Here is a 19,852-nt window from a genome sequence, read left to right on the forward strand (position 1 = left end):
AACATCTCCAAACATTCAGTCATGTGGCTCAAAATTAGCTTAAAATTCCCTTACAAATGATCAAGTGGAACCCGCTGCATTTCGGACTAACCACACGCCCTTCTCCATGGAGTAGAGAATTGATTCAGCGGTGGATGTGACAGCGCCGCTAGGAGATGATTTGAGATAATAACCCCCTGATGAACGGCTTGTAGTTTGCCCGAAATGCAGCGGGGAATCCGAGAGCTGAGCAATATTTTTGTAGAATTCTTATCAATTCACATGGAAATATGTTTTGACATGATTAACAGAAAAGAATAAGACCATACAAATGAGTTAAAATATTTATTTAACTAACCTAAGGTACAATGTAAACAAACAAAAAACGGCTATATTCAACCATATTACACTATTACCCACTATGTATTTTCTACACATTGTGGCCTTGCATGTGCTCGCCCATTGTCTTGCTAGCAGAAAATAGCCTACCACCACTGGACGGGCCGCTGCTAAATATTCTGGTGCCACTAGAGGTCACCCGAGGACCACAAACTGGGAGAGTCCCTGGGCGTTGTTGCTGCACTCGTATGTCTGCTGTCCTCTTTGAGGACTACAGAGATCAGAACACTGGCGCCATTGTTGCCAAAGCATGCATCTGTAGAATCAGATGACCAGTGAATTGTAGACACTGCAGACATTAACCCCCGCCTAACCCGTTCCAGCCTAAGAGGTGTTACATTGGACGTCACACCCCCATCTCTTATCCAACCAGGGAGTGCCTGTTACTTTACTACTTAGCACTACCAAACAGATACTTACCCACAATCCCCACGATGAAGTAGCCAATGATGCAGATGACGAGAAGGATGCAACAGATGATGTCCGTGCAGCCCCTGCCGGAGAGAAGCACAAAGTGCAGTTTTTAAATCAGCGACCAGTAGCAGAAACTAGCAATTTTCTGTGACCTCCCCATATTGTACGATATTACAACGTGGATCAAGTTATTCGGCCGAGATCAACAATTGGTTAAGTTCAGGTCAGGAATCGAGTTCTGGTCTTGTGAATGCACCAGTTAGCGATGACTAAATCAAATCATCCTTCACAGTGGGAGCCCAGTGTAGCATCGTGCTACAAGTAATACACAGACACTGGCTCGTTATATGTATAGAGCTTTATTCTATGCTTCCAGTATCTTCCCTGTCCCTACTCTATCTGCCCTCATCCTGTCCCTGCTCCGCCTCTTCCTTTCCCTGACCACCTAACTCCTCCCACCCAGCTACTAGACTGCTAACATATAACATCTCCCCCTTTCTTAACAAAATTAACGACATATTCAATCATATCTCTTCAATGAGTCTCTTTGGTCGCTGGACATTGCGACGTGGCCGTGCGTTCGCCTCGTCAGAGTTCTCTTCAGTCTGAGGTGCATCCAATTGGCCCGGATCCTCTAAAGCGTCCCGTTCAGAGGTCTCAGGATCTAGTGACGCAGTGTGATCAAGCAACAATCCTGTCGTGTCTCGGGAACACTTCTTAAAGTGGGACACGTTCCTCGTAACTTTGCGGCGGTCAGACTCCGCCGTCAGCATAGTGCCCTTCTGCCGAGTGACCAGTAGTGGTTCATCGCGGAACAGACAGTCCGTTTTCTTCTGTTGGTCTTGTTTCACTAGTACGTAGTCTCCTTCGTGTACAGAGGGAGATCTTGCTCTTCGCTTGGCGTCTGCATACGACTTCATCTTGTCCTTGTTACGCTTATCCGTGTCCGCCATCTCTCGATGGTTGGGGGTGGGTGATATAGCACGTAGGGCTCCATCCCAGGTTGGAATTCGGTTCCTCATGGGGCGACCTAACATTAGCGTGGCAGGACACTTGCCGGTTGTAGAGTGGGGAGTTGTCCTGTGGGCTCTGAGGACCTCGTTCAGGGCGATCTGTAGGTCCTTCTTTTCGGCACAGGCCTGCTGAAATGTTTTCTTGATCGTGGCCATGAAGCGTTCAACGGTGCCGTTTGCTTGTGGCCAGAGGGGTGTGACTTTCCTATGGTGGAAATCCAAGTGTCGGGCATATGCATCAAACTCATGTCCATTGAAGGGGGGACCATTGTCCGTCTTCACTTCTCTAGGAACTCCCCAGGTTGCAAATAATTCATCCAGCACCTTGAGAGTACTGGCGGCACCAGTGGAGGGCACGAACTGTGCAAATGGGAAGCGCGAGTACTCGTCAACTATGACGATCACATACTTGCCGGAAGACAATGGTCCATAGAAGTCCACGGCAATTTCTTGCCAAACTCCAGCCGGTAATGGGGTCATTTGCAATGGGGCTGGGGGATCACCTTTGCTTGTCAGTTGGCACGGGTGGCAGTCTTTCAGGGTGGACTCCACCATTTGGTCGAGCAGGGGAAACCACACACGTTCCCTGAGTGCTCGTTTAGTGGACACAACTCCCCGGTGGCCTTCATGGGCAAGATCGATGACACCTTGCTGTAGATTGCTGGGGATCACAATTCGCTGTCCGCGCAGTATGATTCCGTCTGAGGCCACTGACAGTTCGTCATGGACGTGCCGGAAGGCTTGTAGCTCCTGCTTGGTGTCCCGCTCACTGTCCTCATCCTGAGGGTCATGTCTCCACCTGTTGGTTCGAATCTTGCGGAGTACCTTTTGTAGGACGGCATCCTGCACGGTGGCGTCTCGGATTGCATCCATTGGAATGGCAGGAGGTAGCGCCTGGTCAGCTACGAAGTGGATATATTCCTCTGCAATTGAAGGATGGGAATTGGATGATGCAGGCGGATGCCGAGACATGTAGTCTGCCGGGTTTTCAGACTTTCCCGGCTTGTGTACGATCGTGAAAGTATACTCCTGAAGCCTCAAGCCCCACCTCTCAATTCTGGGGGGCATTTTAGATCGAGGGTTGCCGTAGCTGGTGACTAGCGCCTGGTGATCAGTGATCAGGGTAAAGTGCTTGCCGTAGAGGAAGACATGAAAGTGTTCACATGCCCAGACCACTGCAAGACTCTCCTTCTCGGGCTAAGAGTACGCCTTCTCGGGATCAGACAGGCTGCGGCTGGCATAGGCAACTATCCGTCTCTGGTCAGAGTCATGGTCATATTGCGCCAGAATGGCCCCCAACCCTACGGGGCTGGCATGAACTGTGACTTCAGTCATGCGTCTGGGGTTGAAATAGGAAAGGTTATCGGCTGACTCCACAGCCCGCTTGATTTCAGTGAATGCTTGCTTACACTGAGGAGTCCATTCAAAGGGTTGCCCTTGCTTGGTCAAGGTGCGGAGCGGGTGGCTGATGGTCGCGTAATCCCGGATGTACCGGGCGCAGTAGCTGGCCATTCCCAGGAATGATCGTAGATCGCTGACGTCCTGAGGACACTTGGCGTTGTTCAGGGATGCCACTTTTTCCGGGTCAGGTTTCATTCCCGCTCCTGAGAAGATGTGACCAAAGAACTTTAACGTTGATTGATGAAATTCGCATTTATCCTTGTTCAAGGTCAAGTTTGCATCAAGCAGGGCATGACAGACACGGTTGAGTGCTATGTCATGCTCACGGGTGTCGGAGCCATATACAAGGATGTCGTCGCTGTAATTGAGCGTATTGGGGATATTTTGGATGATCTGTCGAATAGCCTCTTGGAAAATGTCGGCAGCTGAAGACACACCAAAGCTTAGCCTCTTATACCTGAAAAGTCCTAGGTGTGTGTCAAAAGTTGTGATGGGGCGTGATTGGGCATCCAGCTCCAGCTGGTGGTAGCCCTTGTTGAGGTCCAGTTTAGAGAATACCGTGGCCCCGTTCAGAGCCGAGATCATGTCACATAGAAGTGGCCCTGGATGGCGTTCACGTTCTATCGCGGTGTTGGGAACTCGCATGTCGACACAGAGTCTTACTTTGCTGGTGGTGCCCTTTTTCGGTACGACGACCACTGGCGAAACCCATGGGGTCGGGCCGTCTGTGCGTTCAATGATGTCGGCAGACAGGAGGTTATTGATCTCTTCTTCGACAGCCTTTTGGAGGTGGAAAGGAACACGCCGGGGGTGCTGAGCAACGGGCCTGATCTGTTTGTTGATATGCAGGTGTATCTGACGATTCTTGAGCTTCCCCAGCCCGATGAAAAGGCGAGGAAAACGGTCGACGATGTTCTGGTCATCACAGACTTTGAAGAGGATCTCCACAAGACCGAGACGTTCCGCAGTCGGCAGCCTCAGCAGACAGTCAGCTTCGGGGCCCTTGATGACATGAATGACGGCATCAATCGTGACATTGTCATGTGCAAGTGTAGTCGGGAATTTGCCAAGACAGTGCAGCGGCTTCCTTGACATCCAGGTGAAGACCCGTACAGGTGCATGAGTGAGGGCCGGCTTGGGGCGCATCCTCTCATACTCGGTAACGGGGATGTAGTTCAGCGAAGCCCCGCTGTCCATAACAAATTTAGTGTTGTGATTCCCCACTTTGATGTGTAACCGAGGATACTTCTTCAGCTGATCTGGGTCAGCGATCATGTAGGCACGGTGGGTCGTGTACTCGGAGTCTCGAGACGAAGACCTGGAGTCTCGGGACGGAGATCTGCGCTCCCATCGCGATTTGTGTGACTCCCTGCTGGAGTGTGTCGAGCTGGAGGACCCCGTGTCTTTGTCATGGACGGCTCTAATGTGGTGCTTTCTGGTGCTCGATCGAGACGACCTCCCAGTGCCGCTTCGCCTCTCCTTGTTATACTCGCCGCACATGGCCTCGAAATGGTTCGTCCGACCACATTTCCTGCACCGCTGGCCCATGGCAGGACAGACGTCCACGTGAGGATAGTCATACCCACACCTGTAGCACCTCCTCGCTCTCTCTGGCCTCTTCTCTCTCCGGCCGGCTCGCCTCCGGTGATCTGATCGCGTCGAGCGAGAGGACGGTCGTGATGTCTAACGATTGTCCCTCGAGCGCCTACGCCCGCCACCACGGTCTTGAACTCGGTGGGCTTGCTCATTGCTCACTTTGCGCCCAGATTCAATGGTGGCAGCATGCTCCTCAGCTTGATCGTATACGCGAGTTAGCTCCTCAATGTCGTCCAGTTCTTGCGGCTTCCTCAGCAGCCGTCTTCTGAGGGATTCAGAGTGGCACCCCTCTATGATCTGAGACTTGATGGCAGCGTCGGTGGAAAAATTATCGAAGTCGCAGTGCCTCGACAGTCGCCGCAGTCGAGTGATAAACGTGCTCATGGCCTCGTCTTTCCCTTGACGTGCCTGATGAAAGGCATGGCGCTCATAGTCCACGTTCCTTTTGTGGAGGAATCTCTTGTTAAGTGCGTCACGCACTTTGTCATACGTTCCGGTGTCCGCATCAGGGAGATCCTTGATGAGTTTGCTTATTTCACGCCCAGCCAGATTCCGGAGAGCAATTAACTTGTCCTTGTCAACGGTCACTTTGGACCCTTCAAGGTAGTCCTCGAAGTCTTCAAGCCATTCCTGCCACTTGGGGCCCATGCTTCCACCGGTCGTTAGGGCGATTGGCTGAGGGGCCCTCAAATGTGATCCTCCTGCGAAGAGGGGCTTGACCTCATTTCGTCGCGGTGAAGTTGACATCGTGGGACCGCGTAGTGCTGTGTTGGGTACTTGTCAATGTTTGTTTGTTCCTTTTGCCAATGCTTGTATATTTACTCTTGACAATGCTTGTTTCTTTTGCGTACACCAATGTTTGTTTGCTTGTCCTTGTCAATGTTCGTATGTTTCTTCTTGCCAATGCTTGTTTGTTTCCGTGCGCCAATGCTTGTTTGCTTGCTTTTGACAATGCTTGTTTCTTTCTGTTCGCCAATGCTTGTTTATTTGTCACAGTCAGTGCTTGTTTCTTTTGCCGGGTGCCTGACTTCAAGATGGCCGCCCTACAACAACCAAGGGTCTTGTCCTGAAAGTCCCCTGACTTCAAGATGGCCGCCGTCACTGCAGGCACACACGAGGCTTTCTCTCCAGGTTCAGTCACCTCCGATTCACTCAGGACTCACCGGTGGTCGACTTCAAGGGCAGTCCACGCCAGGATTCACTCTTCTTCAGCCACTGCGACCATCAGGTGAGGTTGGGGTGGGCTCCCGCCTTACTTTGCAGGGTCCCGCGTTTTCCAGCGACAGCGTGCCAACACTCACGCATCGGGCGTGAGGTTTTCCGACGTCGGGCCTCACTCGGGCTCGAATTTCACCGCGCTCGACAGCGCTCGGCAGCAGACCTTCGTGGGGGCGACGTCCTCCACCCTGAGGCACTTTTCCTTCACCTTTGGGGCTTGGCAGAGTCGGGGTGGGCTCCCGACTTCTGCTCGTACAGCGCTCACCCGTTTTGCACGCTTCACGCGTGAGTCGCGCTTCGGCGCGAACAGCGTCTCTTCTTCGAGCGAGTCAGCGCTCGGTGTTTCGGCTCCCTCTTGGGTCCCTCTCAACTGCGGGGAGGGATAGGGTCACCTGCTGCTGGTTTCTTTTTCAGGCAGCAACTCAGTCTTCCTTGGGCAGCACTCTCTTCTTCCCGAGGCTGCCTGGGACAGGGCCCTCTTGTGGGGCTCTGCACACAGTGGGCTTGGCTATCCCACCCTCGTCGCCAGTTGTAGCATCGTGCTACAAGTAATACACAGACACTGGCTCGTTATATGTATAGAGCTTTATTCTATGCTTCCAGTATCTTCCCTGTCCCTACTCTATCTGCCCTCATCCTGTCCCTGCTCCGCCTCTTCCTTTCCCTGACCACCTAACTCCTCCCACCCAGCTACTAGACTGCTAACATATAACATCCAGTAAGTAGATTATTCCAATGTTAAGCCTCGCCCCATGTTTGTATAGGCGCATCTCCCGTTCTGCCATCACCATTCCTTCTCAGAACCCCACCCTAGAATTTCTCCACTCCATGCGATTGTACGTCCCAGAACAGTGAGTCGATAAAGCAGTGACAAGACTAACCAGGGCGGTCCTAGTCACTACTGAAGTGGTGGATGTGACCTGTGTGCATCGTCCTTGGCTCCACGTCTCCCAGGAGGGGGTTATATGTCGTTACAACGAATTCAGTTGCAACACATGCCTTTACCACGCATGCGTTACAACGGAATTCGTTTCCTACGCATAACCTTTACCACTAATATTCATTTACCACGCATAGATTAACAACGTTTTTCGTTGTTAATTTATGCATGGTGAGGTCATATTCTTGTTAAAGGTTACACCTGTCCTCTTTCACGTCCCCAGCCTCTACTCCTTTTCATTACCCCTGCCATTAACCCTTATTTAAAATAAAAATAAATCATTTTCCCTTACCTTTTCAACTCGTCTCCTGTCCATCTTCTTTGTTACGTCTTTCTTCTTGGTTACGTCGGCCGTACGTCCTAAAGAGGAAGCGGAAGTTTAATTCCGTTTCCTCTTTTACGACGCTGATCGCTTGATGTTCGTCACTTCAGGTATTTTTTTTTGTTTGGGGGGAAGCCCCCCAACCCCCTTTTTTATCCCTCGATTTTTTCGTTTACCACACATACCTTTACTACGTATTTCGTAGTAAAGATATGCGTGGTAAATCCTCTCGTTGTTACCACGCATGCGTTGTAATGCATGCGTGGTAAAGGTTTTCGTGGAAACGGCCGCGTTGTAGTGGCCGTTTCCCCCAGGAGGGAGTGTGTGGGGCCCTCTGTACCCCATTTAGAGCGGTCATATTACCGAACACAAGTTATGGGCCGCCCTTTATCTTGCTTGTATTAGAGCCAGTGGCCCTCTGGCCGCCACTGTTTCCCCCACTAATAAGGTGGCCTGATGTTACTCTTTCGGATCTGGCTGCTCAGCCGCCTGCTGTGCACGTGTCGCTGGCCCGGCGGGCGACTCTGAACTCTGCACAAGCCACTATGCTCTTGGGACCCAGAGAGCTCTCACTCCAATCTCTGCACTCAATAACCTCTCTCCCGGCCCAGTGGCGTAGAAGACCTATTGCTGCCCGTCCTTGAGTTTTCCGCCCAAAAGCCCAGGAATAAAATCATTAAACACATTCAACAAAGGAACCTCCGCTCTAAAGGAGCATCTCGCCTCAAAATCCCACCATACAAGAAAAAAAACAAGGGTGGCACATCCTTCTCTGTCCAAGCAGCCAAACTATGGTACTCTTTACCCCCCAACATAAGGTCCACCAACAACCACCTTATCTTCAGAAAACTGCTCAAGAATTGACTCTTCCCCACATAAGCACCATACACAAACAGAAATTTACAGCATATCCCTCTGTATTTAAGCATTAGTTTTCACTATAGATATGCACCTATCTTTGTGTACTACTTTGTATAAACATGTAAAATAATTATGATTGTTGAGAGAGAAAAAAAAAATGATCTTTGGTCTACATGTACATACTTCCATTGTGCATCTATGTACCTTCCATGTACTGGATCTGTGTGTCTGTTACTTTTCTCCTGAAAAAGCATATCCAATGCACTACCCTATTTCTCATCCTATGCCTCCTATCAATAACTTTAATCTACATATAATAATAAAACATTTATAGAGCACAGTGGTTACGCCATCTCGGCATGTCCCCGCGCTGGGTGAGAAGGAAGCAGCAAGAGACTCCTCAGTAAATCCACTACTCACTGCTAGCGAATAAAAAGGTTTTCAGCAATTTCCTAAACATGCTCTCAGAGCTTTCCAGCCTAAGGGATTGTGGGAGCTTGTTCCAATCCTGAGCGCCCCTCACCCTAAAGGAGCGGCCACCCATCCTTGCTCTCTTAAAGTTAGGGATCACCACTAGCCCAGTACCTTTAGACCGCAACGATCTCCTGGGCACGCATTCGGTAATCAGGTCACTCAAATAGGAGGGACCAGCATTATTGAGGATGCGATGACGCATGCATAAGGACTTGAATACCACTCTTTGCGTAACTGGAAGCCAGTGTAATGCGCTGAGAGCCTTCTTCGAGGCTGCCCTCCTGGGCAGGTTCAAAATCAGCCGTGCTGTGGCATTCTGCAAAACTTGCAGATGACCCAGACTCTTTGCGGTAGTCCTTAGATAGAGAATGTTAGCATAGTCGAGGCGTGAGGTAATGAGTACATGTACCATGTTCTTTCTTGCCCCAGTTGGTAGAAGATCCAGTGTTTTACGTAACTATTTTAGAACAGCAAAACACTTGCCAACTACCCTTCTTATGTGTCCTTCATAAGAAAGAGACGGGTCAACCCAAACCCCCAGATTTTTAGCCTCATTGCAAGGTTTAGGGGTGGGACCCAGGCTCGGGGGCCACCACTCAGTCGACCAGCTTGAGGAACTGCCTCCCACCACCATCACCTCCGTTTTGCTGCCATTTAATTTCAAGCAGTTCTTATCCATCAAGGAGGCAAGCTCCTGCATGCACGTCCTAAAATTCGAGGCAGCCAAATCCGGAGACTGATAGGGAGATCAGCAACTGGGTGTCGTCCGCATAAGTGACGACCCCCACGCCGAAATCCTGCAGTAATTCTGCAAGCGGGGACATGTACAAATTAAATAGCGTGGGGCTCAGGGCCGAGCCCTGAGGCACCCCTTACTGTAGCTCAAAGTCTCTGGAGTGGTGAGCACCCAACCTAACCTGGAAACTACGTCCAGTCAAAAAGGACTTAAGCCATTTTAGAGCAGATCCTGAGACACCACCTTTATTTAGACACTGCAGCAAGGTGTAATGCGCTACAGTGTCGAAGGCTGCGCTCATTTCTAGCATTATCAGAGCTATAGTATGCCCTGCGTCTGCCCCCTGCCTGATGGTTTCAGTGGCCCTTAACAGGGGAGTTTCAGTGGAATATCATGCCCGGAACCCGGATTGAGATGGATGAAGGAGTCCCGACTTTTCCACATGTGCCACCAATTGGCGGTTGACAATTTTCTCTGCTATCTTCGCAAGCAGAGGAAGGAGCAAGATAGGCTTCAAATTGTCCAATTTGTCTAGGCCCACGTTCAGCTTCTTCCCGACAGGAAGAACAATAGCACGCTTCCAGCTTTCCGGTCGCGTGTGTGTGCTAAATGATAGATCTAGCACATGTCGGATGAAAGGCTCGAGAACAGTCAGGCTATCAGATATCACCTTTGCAGGAGCAGGATCCCTAGGCGACCCAGATTTAACACTACGGCAGATAGCCTTGAGAATCTCTGGGGTCGGAACAGTGAAGTTATTGAGTCTAGAGTCTACCTTAGATTCTGTCATCGCTACTTCATAATCTGCCCCACTAATCGCCGTCCCAGAGAAGGAAGAATATGTCCTCACCACCTTCTCCGAGAAGTAGGTTGCAATGCGATTGCATTCATCTACATCGCCACTGCTAGGTGCGGCCGTCACTGCCATGGTTGAAATTTCTTTGTATATTTTAAAGAGTTCCTTGGTAGAGTTATCGGCCATGACAATTTTAGCCTTAAAATAGGTGGCCTTGGCTTGCCTTAGCTGTTTTTGTTAGTGCCTCTGGTGAGTCCTGTACAGCACTCTGTCCTGAATCTGAAAATCCTTTCTCCACTGCCTCTCCAGACGCTTATACTCTGCTTTTACATCATGTAGCGTCTGGTTGAACCAGGGAGCAGTTCTGCGTACTCTACCGCCCACTGTATGTAAAAGCAATGGCGTCAACTTGTCGAGCGCCTTTATGATGCGTCTCTCCAGATTCCTAGATACTGTATCACAATCAGAGCCCTCTGGCAAGCCACCCTCAGCTAACTCACTGTTAAAAGCCTCCTGATCTAGAGTTTTCCACTTCCTAAATGAGTGGGCCTCCTTACCTATCTTCAGGATCACACTCCGGTAGCCTAAACACTACTGGCACCAGGAAATTATTGGACCAAAGGACAGGGAGCGGAGTGGCTACTTCAACATCATCCCAATTGGCAAGGACCGGATCAAGTAAATGTCCGCCTTGGTGGGTGGGGGTCGCCAGATATTAATTTTAATCGAAAAGCCTGTAGGTCCTGCAGTAAACGTAAACCTTCTTTATTCAAGGGGTCATCCAAATGTAAATTCAGATCCCCTAGAACCAAGAACTGTTCATGCCTTAAGGCTAAATGGGCAATGCTTTCAGACAAACTCAACAAAAAGCGGGTGGAGGGACCTGGGGGTCTATAAATCAACAGTCCCTTTACCATCAGTTTCGGGCTTAACTTTAATAAAAAAAGACCCAGCCTCACTCTCAGATATGATCACTGGTTCCATATCACATTCAAGAGAGGATCTGTAAATCAGCGCGATCCCCCCCTCCCCTTCCCGCTGCTCTATCTAATCTCCATATAGAATACCCAGGAGGAAGTGCCTCGATGATATCTGGGTCAGAGTTAGCGCCCAACCAAGTTTCAGTGACAAACAGGAAGTCTAATTTCCGGTCTATCAGCAGATCCAGAATTCCGATTTTATACTTACCGAGGGATCTGCAATTCAGTAGGCCTCCACACAAAGTATCCTCCCCTGTCTTCCTAGCATAGTCCGAGGTCAGCTTAAATGAGCAGTGCAGGCAGCTGTTGTTTCGAATAGCCAGCATACTATGTATACACCTCCTCTCGATGGCGGGACACAAGGCCAACAGGTCGGACCTTTCATAATGTGGAGCCCTCAAGGTTTGACCAGGGGTCCTGGCCCCGGTCCCCGCCCGGCCGCAGACGGGCTTGCCTTTGGCACGCCTTTGGTGCACCACCGGCGCGCCCGCGGAAGCATGGTCTTAAATCCCTCCCGGCCGAGTCAGGGGCCGGCGACTAGAACGCTACCCGTCCCTCAGCACACCGGAAGTGCCTGCCTCTACCCCTCCTCGCAACAGTGCTATTCACCGCGTCGGACCGGTGCGGGGGAAGGAGGAAATTGAGAGCAGGCACTCCAACCAGCGTGAGCCCACACAGGTATGTCACCAGCAGCAGCAAATTCTAAAATTACAAATGTGTATCGGGTTTTAAATACGGTTTCTAAAAAGCACTCCTGCATCACCCCCGTTTTCAAAAGCAGAGAGCACTAGCAGTGAAGAGCTCTGCCACAGCCCAACTCACCACCACCATATACTTACCTCCTTTATGTATCTATATACTTATGGATCTATATATTTATCACTTTCTTCTAATTTAGCATTTCCAAGGAATTACCCAATTTCTCAGCCTATACTTCGCTCAATATATCTTCTAGCCCAATCTTCTGACTCATCTCAAACTTTTTTACTACTCTAATGCACTACCCTGTCTCATCCTATACATCTATCAATATATCCCCTACATCCTCTCTCATTTATCCCAAACCCCATACCACTACAATCAATATCTTTAATCTACATATACTTACCTCCTTTATGTATCTATATACCATCAATGTGCTTATGGATCTATATATTTATCACTTTCTTCTAATTTAGCATTTCTAATGCACTACCCTATTTCTCAGCCTATACTTCACTCAATATATCTTCTAGCCCAACCGTCTGACTCATTCAAACTTCCTTCTACTACTCTTTCCAATGCACTACCCTATCTCTCATTCTATACATCTATCAATATATCCTCTACATCCACTCTCTCATTTATCCCAAACCCCATACCACTACTATGATCACCAAAATAACCCTTTTCTAGACGCTCTCCTACTCTACCCCTCCTTGCATCATCTGACACCTCTTTTAACTATACCGATCCCCTATAACAAACCTTTCTAAATTCTTTCCTGACTCCTTTCCCTCCAAAACTCCTTTTTACTCATTCAAAAGCCTCCACCTACTGCTAAGACCTAAGAAAAAAAACTTTGCTCTTTTATCCCTCCACTATCCTTTTCAATCAAGATTAACAGACCAACATGTTCACTTCTCAAATTCTATATTCAACTACACTAATTCACCACTAATTCTTTATTGGGTTCCAGAGTAGCCAATAAAGAGAATCAACACACCATCAGGGTTACAAGTGCTATATAAATGCAAACCTTTTTCCTTTTCTACCCCTCCCCAACCCTTCTCAATCCAAATAACTGACTAACATATCCACCACTAAAATTACTCTCATGTTTCACCATACTAATTCAACACTAATCCTGATGGGTTCCAGAGTAGCGTGCTACTTGCGCTTCAAAACCCCATCAGGGGTAGCAAGCACTATATAAATACAAACCTCTTTCCCTCTTCTGTCCGGCCACCTCCCTTCTCTACCCAAATAAATGAATAACATATCCACTACTCAAATTACTTCATATTTTACTATATTCATTTTCAACACTAATCCTTTATAGGTTCCAGAATGGCATGCTACTCGCCAGAAAAGCGCTTCAACACCCATCAGGGGTAACGAAGTGCTATATGAATGCAAACCTTTCTTCCCTTTTTATCCCTTCACTATCCTTCTCACTCCAAATAATCTGACTAATAATCCACCACTGAAATTACTTCATATTTCACCATATTAATTCACCACTAATCCTTTATGGGCTTGCTGAATAGCATGCGTCAACAAGCACTATATAGATACAAATCTTTTTCCTCCTCTAGCCTTTTGCTATCTTCCCAAATCTAAATAACTGACTAACCTATCCAACACTTAAAATATACTTGCATGTTTCACTATACTAATTCAACACTAATCCTCTATGGATCCCGGAGTAGCGTGCTACTCGCCGAAAAAGCACTGACGCCTCGTATGGGGTAGTAAGTGCTATATAAATGCACTGCGCTGGGACGCTCACGGGCAGCCATGCGCTTTAGAAATCCGGTAACATTTAACATTAAAATACAATACAATACAAGAGGATGGGGGATAGCGGTCAACCCTAGCTACATCACTGGGCCGGCCTTAGAGGTGCTCCACCACGGTTTAAGAGGACCCAAGAGCCAAACAGATAGGCACAGCCTAGTCCTGAGGTGTGTGTGGGGGGGGGGGGCTGGGGGGAGGATCAACTGGGGTGGTCTGTGTCACACTTCCGTTCCTGAGAAGAGAATGGCTTGCTTGTAATTTGGGGTCAATAACACTAAGCAGGAGAGGCCCGCACGTCACAAAGAGCCACCAACCCGTATAATGGCTCAGGTACCTAATCCCTTTTTAGTTCTTACCTAACTGACAGCACAGGCTGTCTGGCTGCCCTAGTCCTACCAGACATCACTACCAAGTTGCTAAAGACATGCAGTGGCAGCTGCTACAGAACGGGGATGGTAAAAATAGAATAAAAGATCACTTAGACCTGTGAACAGGCAGCCCCTCTCCTCAGTCCTCTTCCTGACTCCAAGCAGCACGGAAGCACACAGGCTCCAAGACTCCCCTAAACTAATCACAATGCCGCTGTCACCAGCATGACAGCAGTGTAGAGATTTGTCTGAGCGGCCTGTATGGCCGCTCAGGCAGTGCCCGAGAGCCTGGGACAGTTCTCCACCCGGCTGTGCAACACAGCCCGGAGGGGAAATGCTAAGTGTGCATGTCTGTTTGGTCGGCCCAAGACATGTAAATGTAAATGTACAGGAATTTATATAGCGCAAATCGCCAAGCGGTTTCTAAGCGCTTGCTTAGGGAACCCGTCCTGGTATTCCCCTGTGAGATAACCCCGGCAGGGTATCCGCAAGGTGAAAGCCAGGCATCCCGCCGCGAGGGGCCATTGTGGAGATTAAGCAAGCTATTGCCCAGAGTTGCAGAGTGTGAACCCGTGAATAGAGTAGGCACCGGAGCGAGAATTGTCGAGTCCATGGACATTTTAGGACTCAAGACCCCGCCGAGCCGGGAATTGAACCCTGGTCCCGGGCTGACCTCTGCTTCCAGGTCTGCCTCCTCTAACCAGTGAGCCACACTTCTCCCGCTAAACCGAAGACAGCCCGCTAAACTGTCATGAGCCCTGATGGTGCACCAACCACTCCTCCTCCCTATGACCACGGCCCGCCCCACCAGCGTCGGAATGGTAACGCGAACACTCGGGCAATGCCCAAGGGGCCGGTATCCGAATTCCAGCTGTGGGTGGCTTTTTTGAGCAGCCTGGGGGGGGGGGGGGGTGTCGGTTTGGGCAGTTTCTGCGTTGTTCAATGCTACCAGCGGCCCAGTGGGTGCCTAAGTGGCCTTTCTGGACATAGATGAGCGCCCATTACCTCCCTTTTAATACAGGGGTGTCACTACCTTTCTCTCGCTGGGCCGGCCCATTAATATATGCATACCGAGTGGGGGCAGTGGGCCTGAGCAATAGTGGCCTCAGTTGTTTTCAGGTGTGTTTCACCAGTTTAAACGAATCTGTGCATTTTTTTTTTAAACCCCTACTCCCCCCCCCCCCCCCCCCCTGTTTTTTTATACAAAATTATCGCCACAGCAGTGTGTTGCGGAAAGGCAATGTGCAAATGTGGGCCACTTTTTTTTAGCATGCTCGGGACGATTTTTTTTATCACAATCCAACCCTGCACCCCACCCTAACCTGGTCAATAGCCCGTACTAACAAGCATTGGCATAGCCAATAGGTCTTGCATTTGGGGCCTTATAAGTGTTTAGCCATGCGAAAGTTGGTGTTGTTGCACCAAGGATATTCTGCTGCATAACTAAATACTTATAGGGTCCAAAAAGCGAGACCTATTGGCTATGCCAATGCTTGCTTGATTTTTGTTGCATTTTTAAATTGCCAGATCTACAATAACTGGACATGGTTTTTGTTTACAGTTCTTTGCATCAAATGAACTTGTTTTCATTGCTCTGAATGTTGTTTCCATTCTGGTTGTAGGAAGCAGTCATTCCCGGGAGTGTGGGGGCTGCCTAGCTGAGCACATGCGCCAAACTTTGCAAATGAGATAAAGCCTGGTGCAGGCGCAATTTACAAGTGTGGAGTGAGTGAGCCCAAGGTAGCATGACTCACGCAGGAGTTCATGCACTGCACCTGCCTGGTGGAAGGCTGGTGGTGTGTGTGCCTGGTGAAAGCATGCACTGACAACTGGTGGTGTTTGTGCCTGGTGGAAGCAGGGGCATTCACAGTGATAGAAGACACAAATGAAACTGAGCAGGGGGAAAGGGGAGGGGGTAGTGCGAGCAGAGGAGCATGATTCACAGCTAGAAGACACAAATGAAGCTGAGCAGGAGGCAGAGGGAAAGGGGAGGGGGTAGTGCAAGCAGAGGAGCCTGATTACAGCAATAAATACACAGATGGCTGCAGTGCACGAGCTCGTGAACACAAGCTGTAGGCCAACAAAAGCCTCTGGTGGCACTTTTAAAAGCCACTTACTAAACGTCACGAAGAGACAGCGCATGCGCGTTCTCAGGCGAGACCTAAAAAAATACAATGATAATAACGTTCTGTTATTATCATTTTAGTTTTCCTTTGATACACTGATCGGAGAGCAGTGGGGCGACGCTCCTCCGCTTTATTGGAGGTGCAGCTGCCGTTTTGTGTGCTTCCCAAAATTGTACACTGGGCTTTCAGTTCTCCCATTGCTTACCACTGGTTGGCTTTAAGGTCCCTCATTTGCTTGCTTCTTATTCAATGGCTTGACTCCTTCTTGTGTTTGTCCCTCCCCTGGAGCACGGCCTCCTTATTATTGGACTTGTATTGTATCTTTCAACTGCTCATTTTTGGGAAGGAAAATACTACTTACCCAGTATGCATCTGTTCTTGGCATATAAAGCTGTAGAGCAGGGGTCTTCAAACTGTGGGGGCGCCACCCCCAGGGGTGCCATGGAGTGGTGTGAAGGGGGTCGCGCATTCACAGTCACACTTCTGCTCTGGCCTCGAGGGCTTCAGCCCCCCTCTTCCCCCGTCCTGTGTCTCAGCCCGGGCTGCTGCAGTGAAACTCGAGCTGCTGGGGGCTCGGCTGGGCAGTGTCTGGAGTCTTATCTCCGGCACGCCCACGTTTTTCACAGGTCTTTAAAGACCATTAGCTTATTTACATGCATTTGTAAACTGGTTACAGAGGCTTAATGTTTTTTATGGTTCCAGTACCCCCTGGGCTCCCACTCTGCCTATTCCTTACATTTGTATTTTTACACTTACTGCTGTAGTGTGAGAATGCATTTAATGAAAAGGAATATAAAGTTGGGTTGCCAAAAGAAAAATGCCTGCTTTTGACACTAAATAGAGTTATAAATAAAAAAGTATGTATTAATTAGTTATGTGACTTTTCGGTCTTTGTTCTCTTTAATTTTCAGTCATGGATCATTGAGGCAGCCCTAGAACACAATTAAAAGTGACACAATTAAAAGTGCTTTCTATTTATATTTGCTGTTCTAAGTATTCACAGATAAGTGCTAAAAATACAGCTTTAGGTGACTGCTTATTTCTGGGCCATCAAAATAATGAGCTGGTAACCCTAATCATAAGACTGGAAGTTTGTTGCAGGATCAGCACATTATTTATTTCCTCCACCCTCAATCCCTGATTAATGCCATTATAGCAATATTTTAACTTATATCTGAAACCCTACACTTCAAGTTTCTGGGAATGCACCCTGCTTTCAGACAACTCACTTCTCATTCTCACCTTCACTTTCATGCTCACCCTGCATCGCAGCGATCAGAATGCACTCACACTGATCACCATGCACTCACAGCGATCACCATGCACTCACAGCGATCACCATGCACTCACAGCAATCACCATGCACTCACAGCAATCACCATGCACTCACAGCAATCACCATGCACTCACAGCAATCACCATGCACTCACAGCAATCACCATGCACTCACAGCAATCACCATGCACTCACAGCAATCACCATGCACTCACAGCAATCACCATGCACTCACAGCAATCACCATGCACTCACAGCAATCACCATGCACTCACAGCAATCACCATGCACTCACAGCAATCACCATGCACTCACAGCAATCACCATGCACTCACAGCGATCACCATGCACTCACAGCGATCACCATGCACTCACAGCGATCACCATGCACTCACAGCGATCACCATGCACTCACAGCGATCACCATGCACTCACAGCGATCACCATGCACTCACAGCGATCACCATGCACTCACAGCGATCACAATGCACTTACAACATTCACCCGCTCACCCTGCTCTCAGTGATCACTCTTCACTAAAAATGTGCTTGCATTGTTCACTCTGTACCTTACCCTGCAGTCACACAAGCACACTTATCCTGCACTCATGTGACACTTCACTCACCTGTCCCCCCCTCACTGCTTAATCTGTAGCTCACTCAAACAAGGCCATCACTAACCATGCACTAATTCGTCCCACTCTGCACTTACAGCCGAACCCAAATCCATATGGTCACCTCACTCAACCTGTAGTCACTCCTTTTACCCTACTGTTGCATTGCTCTCCGTGCAGTCACATGGGCACTCTTTCACCCACACAGTGCAGAAGGTTAAAGTACCTGGTACACAGAAGATGTACCATTCACATCACAGAACTGAGTGTGAGTAAACTATGAGTATGTTGTCAGACAGGTGCTATACAGAGATGAGGTGTATTGTTGGTGAGCGGTAGTGAGGGAATTCATGGAGAATGTGGAATGACTGTTGCACAGTGTGCGACCAGTGCTAGGGCCATCACTAACCATGCACTAATTCGTCCCACTCTGCACTTACAGCCAAACCCAAATTCATATGGTCACCTCACTCACCCTGTAGTCACACCTTTTACCCTACTCTCACACAGTTGCATTGCTTACAGTGCAGTCACATGGGCACTTTTTCACCCACACAGTGCAGAAGGTTAAAGTACCTGGTAGAAAGAAGATGTACCATTCACATCATAGAACTGAGTGTGAGTAAACTATGAGTATTTTGTCAGACAGGTGCCATAGAGAGATGAGGTGTGTTGTTGATGAGTGGTAGTGAGGGAATTCATGAAGGTGAAAAGACTGTTGCACCATGTGCGACCAGTGCTAGGGCCAGCCCTGGCTGGGAGTGTTAAACCCCCCTCCGAATTTCGGGTCTAGTGGATCTCCTGCTTCTGCCTATTATATTTACATTTGTAGTGCGCAACGGTTACCAAAAGGTGTCCTGGGGCTAATAACCATCTGCCTGCAATGTGAGAGAAGGATGCGGGGTTGGGAGAGGAGAGAAGAGAGGGATGGAAGGAAGGTGTGAGAGGAAAGGGGCATGGGTAAACTGCTCAACACAAGACCGCCAGGGTTTGAAGGGACCCTTGCTGCTCCCGGCCATGGCCAAGTGAGCTTCTAATGTGGCAGCGCGTATTCCTGCGGAGTGGGAGGTCCTTCACAAAGGTTTACTAGACATCTTTCTGATGTTAATTGCTGTATTTTGGTTATAAACTGGTAGTGATAGGGTGAAATCTTTCCTCAGTGTTACTGTGTTTAAAACATTTCAAAATAATAAAGCAATGCTATCCCAAAATATGCAGCATCACAGAACATTATTTACATTTTCTACTCACACAATTTAATCAAGCCTGTCGCATAATTTGGTTCTCACTTGCCTCATAATTCCAGTAGCCCTGCCTAGAGGTTTAGAAATTTTTGTCAGGAGGGGGTCCTTACGCCTGTAAATGTTGACAGGGAGGTCTCGGCATCCAAAAGTTTGAAGACCTCTGCTGTGGAGTCATATGCTTTAGCATAGATCGCTGGCTGGTGTTGGGTCCGAATGTGTGCACTTTGTTTTGTTCGAAGAAATCTTGTAGACACGATGTAGGTGGTGACTCCTATCGGGGATAGTGCGCATGAGCATCAACTCCATCCCCAGATTGTTTTGCCATAAAGGGTGATGGAGTTAGTAAAGTAATAAAAGAGATGTCCATGTAGATTGTATCTAAATAAGATATCACTGAAACAGGTAAAGGTACCCGGGGAGGGGGGTGGGTGCATAGGACTCCACAGCTCTATATGCCAAGAACAGATGCATACTGGGTAAGTAGCATTTACCGTTCGAGGCATATGAGCTGTAGATCATATGCTTTAGCATAGACTATATAACAGTTATTTTGAAGCGATGGCTTAACCTGTAGCTATTGCAGTGGTTTGAAATCGTG

The 19,852-nt window shown here is 48.7% G+C and overlaps 1 protein-coding gene across 2 annotated transcripts in view; it reads right to left on the reverse strand.

Annotated features, from left to right (window-relative positions):
• The window catches only part of SLC44A2 (solute carrier family 44 member 2 (CTL2 blood group)), a 341,764-nt gene that overhangs the window by 117,031 nt on the left and 204,881 nt on the right, over nt 1–19,852 (reverse strand). For both annotated transcript variants that reach the window (XM_078685295.1, XM_078685294.1), the window contains exon 3: nt 799–872. In XM_078685295.1, coding sequence (XP_078541421.1) covers nt 799–872 — 74 coding nt within the window. The remainder of the gene's footprint in view (nt 1–798; nt 873–19,852) is intronic.

Source organism: Lissotriton helveticus, chromosome 1_1, assembly GCF_964261635.1.
Source record: "Lissotriton helveticus chromosome 1_1, aLisHel1.1, whole genome shotgun sequence".
Taxonomy (NCBI): domain Eukaryota; kingdom Metazoa; phylum Chordata; class Amphibia; order Caudata; family Salamandridae; genus Lissotriton; species Lissotriton helveticus.